Source organism: Cyprinus carpio, chromosome A18 (genome assembly GCF_018340385.1).
Source record: "Cyprinus carpio isolate SPL01 chromosome A18, ASM1834038v1, whole genome shotgun sequence".
NCBI lineage: Eukaryota > Metazoa > Chordata > Actinopteri > Cypriniformes > Cyprinidae > Cyprinus > Cyprinus carpio.
In genome coordinates, this window is record NC_056589.1 from 27,096,307 (window position 1) to 27,100,294 (window position 3,988).

Here is a 3,988-nt window from a genome sequence, read left to right on the forward strand (position 1 = left end):
ATTAATCATTAACAGTAAGACGTGCAACATGAATTTAAAAAGTAAACAGAATGAATTTTGATGTTTTTTTTTAAGGAAAGAAACAGAACAACAACAAAAAGAAAAAGATCCATATCATTCCTACTACATCAAAAGAAAGAACACCATCACGACGAGGGACGTTCTGCCCTCCTCAGCGTGAGAGAAACACAAAGAACAGTGGTCTTCATCAGCACATAAACCCAACACACACACACGGATGCACACAAACACAGATCGTCCTGTGAGAGGCACACTACCGTCCCTAAATGAAGGCACAGAAATCCAGTAAGGCAGATTCACAGCACTAGAACACTGCAGATGAGCTACGCTTTCATTGGTGCATCACTCGCATCCAGCTCGCGTTTTTCTGCTGTTGTCATGGTGACACACCCTTCCTCTGTCACACACACACACAAACAAACAAACAAACACGGAGGTGGCAGGACGTGTCACAATTTCAGAAGAATCTTCCCTCTTAGTGTCCTGCAGAGTCTCTGCGGCTTGTGTGCAGATGTGTTCATAGGCAGTAAGTGAAGAGAAGCGATCTGCTAGAAAAACAGACACGTTTGCACTGCTGTAAGACTTCACAGCTTCATAGTTCTCAGAAACAGCAGGTTATTTTAGTTTGATTGGACAGAAGACGGTAAACAGGAGAGAAACGTACTCTACGGAAGTGTGCGCTGTGACAAGAACGTACTTCATCACTAAACAGGGTGGAAGCTAGACGGACATCATGAATTAAAAGGGCCAGATTACCCTGTTTACATCCTGGCATTGTCTTGCATGTGTGTTTCTTTTAATTCAAGTCTTTCTCTACTCTTCCCTGAGATGCCCAGTGGCTTAATGGTGTGACATCACATTCCAAAAATGGACATTTGTTAAAGTATGATGTCGTAACAGCAGGCCATGCGTCACGGTGTGTCTTTTTGATGAATGCTCACATCCTTCGGGGGCATTCACTCAGGACGCGTTCTATGTAGGGTTGCGAAGGGGTGGAAAATTTCTGGAAACCTTCCAAAAGTTTCCGAAAATCCCTGAAAGTTTCCAAAATTTCTGAAAAGTTTCTGAAATTTTACACCCCTTTGCAACCCTGTTAGTATGTGCATGCGTCAAGTAGACATCTTTGGCCATTGCATCACCAAACATGTTTTTATAGGAAGGTGTCAAGTTAAAAATAGTCCCAAGTTAAAACGTTATGCATCTGGAATGCATCCTGTGTGCATGCCCCCCATACGGTGCAAAGGCTTTATATGATGCAGGTGGCTCTAGAATGAAGCCATTGGCTGGGGGTTTGGCATCTTTGGGAATGTGGTCTCAGGTGAGAGCGTATTCAAACGTCCCTTTTTCCAGGCCCTCCACTCCGTCGCCCCAGCTGGAGGATGGCATGCTACTGTAAGGGTCCAGCAGGATTCGGAAACACCTGACGATCAACAGGCCGAGAAACACCAGCAACATCCCCACGAATGCAAACGCCGTCTTCTGCTCCAGACTCAGAGAATAGGCCATGATGTCACTCCCGCTCATGGCAGTTAGGCTGTGGTTATAGTGAACGCTACACATGTTCCCAGACGAGCCCCGTCATCCTGCATGCGATCAGCACGGATAGATGGACGCCTGTGAAGGGAGGAGATGCTTAGAATGAATTTATGGAATCAATCAGACAAGAAGCGCTTCATTAAATTATCAGCATGCACAAGAGAATATCAGGACAGGCATGTTCCACACAGGAGTAGATGGAGCATGCAAACTCACCTGAAGTCTTCAATCGGTGATGTGCATGGAAATATGGCCAGTGTTATGCAACAGACAGGAGAGGTGTGAAAGCAGGACATTTGCAAAAGCACTCGCTCATACCTTCAAGTAAACAGAAGGGATGAAAGATCAGATCTTTCGGTGTGCATGCAGCTCTCAACTCTCTTGTGCGCTATTAGAAACCAGGTGATAAGATTTCTCAGCAGCACACACTGCTGCAACAATAAAGCGAGGAAAACAACTCCCTCGGTGCAGCAAACATTTGTACTTGAGGAGTCTCGGGAGCGATCTCTTCTGCAGAGTCAGAGATCACAGCACACAGGCGACATCTTTAATCGGAGCGTCCACCTGAGTCAGCGCATGCAGGGAACGACAGCAGGACCTGTTGCTTCCAGCTGCGACTCGAGATGATGATGCTCACAATCGCGTGTCATTCTCGTGCATGTTGCATGCAGCAGGGAAGTGTTTCAGAGAGGAGGGGGTGTGCATGAGCAGCAGGTGGCTGAAGAACGACATGCATCTGAGCTGAAATCCCAATGCATCTCACCTTCATTTCGGCCTCATTCTGTCAGAAGTGTTGTAGGCGGTCAGTCCGTTATTCCTGTGCTTGCTGTCGTACCCCTCATCACTGCAGAAGAGCGTGTCGAGCCCTGCTCACAGCCAGCAGGAGTTCCACAGGAGAGGCTTGACTGCTCCTGAAAAAAGAGGCTGATGAGGGAATGAGAGACAGCGGCGCAGACACACTCAGAGTCAGAAACCTACGTCTTGAATGTTTTCCCAGCCCTGCTGTCTGCTGCGCTTCCTGAGCTCCTCTCTCTCTTCCTCTCCCTCTCTCTCCCTCTCTTTCTCTCTCTCTCCCTCTTTCTCCCTCTCTCTCCCTCTCAGGTTGGAAATGCTGATTTTTTTCTTCTTCTTGTGCTCACCTGTTGTTTATTTGGCCGTTTATTTGCTTCATCAGCATGTAATAATAATTAAATAGTGCTAATAATTATTTATTTATTTATATAGCACCTTTCAAACATAAAATGCAACTCAAAGTGCTTTACATTTAACATTTACATTTAATCATTTAGCAGATGCTTTTATCCAAAGCGACTTACAAATGAGAACAATAGAAGCAATCAAACCAACGAGAGAACAACAACAGTATACCAGTGCCATGACAAGTCTCAGTTAGTCTAGCACAGAACACGTAGCTTTTTTTTTCTCCCAAGAATAGGATAGGTAAGTGCTAGTACTAGTAGGTCAAGTGCTGGCGAAAAAGATGAGTCTTTAGATGTTTTTTGAAAATGAGTAAAGACTTGGATGTTCGAACTGAGATTGGGAGGTCATTCCACCAGCTGGGAGCAGTCCAGGAAAAGGTCTGTGAGTGAGCATTACAATAGTCCAGTCTGGAGAGAACAAGAGCTTAGACAAGAAGTTGGGTGGCTTGCTCTGACAAGAAGGGTCTAATCTTCCTAATGTTGAATAAGGCAAATCTGCAGAACCGGGTCGTTGTAGCAATATGGTCTGTGAAGCTTAACTGATGATCCATCACAACTCCTAGGTTTTCTGGCTGTCCTGGAAGCAGTTTATGGTTGACGAACCCAGCTGTATAGAGAAGTTGTGATGAAACGATGGGTTAGCTGGAAACCACCAGCAGTTCAGTCTTAGTAAGGTTGAGCTGAAGGTGATGGTCATTCATCCAGCTAGAAATGTCACTCAGACAGGCTGAAATGCGAGCAACTACCGTCGGATCATCTGGTTGGAATGAGAAGTAGAGTTGAGTGTCATCAGCATAGCAGTGATAGGAAAAGCCATGCTTCTGAATGACAGATCCTAATGATGACATGTAAATGGAGAAGAGAAGCGGTCCAAGTACTGAGCCTTGAGGAACCCCTTAGAAACTTCACCCCTCCAAGACACCATGAAGGATCTATCAGAAAGGTAGGACTTAAACCACTAGAGTGCAGTTCCTGAGATGCCCATCTTTCTGAGGATGGACAGGAGAATCTGGTGATTAACAGTGTCAAAAGCAGCAGACAGGTCCAGCAAGATGAGTACTGAGGATTTTGAAGCTGCTCTTGCCAGTCGCAGGGCTTCAGTAACCGAGAGCAGGGCAGTCTCAGTTGAGTGGCCGCTTTTGAAGCCCGAATGGTTGGCTTTACATAAACGTTTAAATAAACATCAACATTACATCCAATAAAACAAATAGATCAAGTATACAATATATGTA

At 45.3% G+C, this 3,988-nt stretch overlaps 1 protein-coding gene across 3 annotated transcripts; it reads right to left on the reverse strand.

Annotated features, from left to right (window-relative positions):
* Nucleotides 1-148: 148 nt before the first annotated feature.
* ctxn2 (cortexin 2) lies at nt 149-2,663 on the reverse strand. 3 transcript variants are annotated; one of them, XM_042775685.1, is made up of 3 exons: nt 2,321-2,663; nt 1,774-1,875; nt 149-1,635 (listed from the first exon to the last, which is right to left on the reverse strand). In XM_042775685.1, exon 3 carries the CDS (start codon nt 1,579-1,581, stop codon nt 1,336-1,338), a length of 246 nt encoding a protein of 81 aa, XP_042631619.1. In that variant the 5' UTR covers nt 1,582-1,635; nt 1,774-1,875; nt 2,321-2,663; the 3' UTR covers nt 149-1,335. The 3 variants fall into 3 exon arrangements, with proteins under 3 accessions (XP_042631619.1, XP_042631618.1, XP_018938320.1); XM_042775684.1 differs by lacking the exon at nt 1,774-1,875; XM_019082775.2 differs by having other exon boundaries at nt 1,774-2,663.
* Between the last annotated feature and the right edge of the window lie 1,325 nt (nt 2,664-3,988).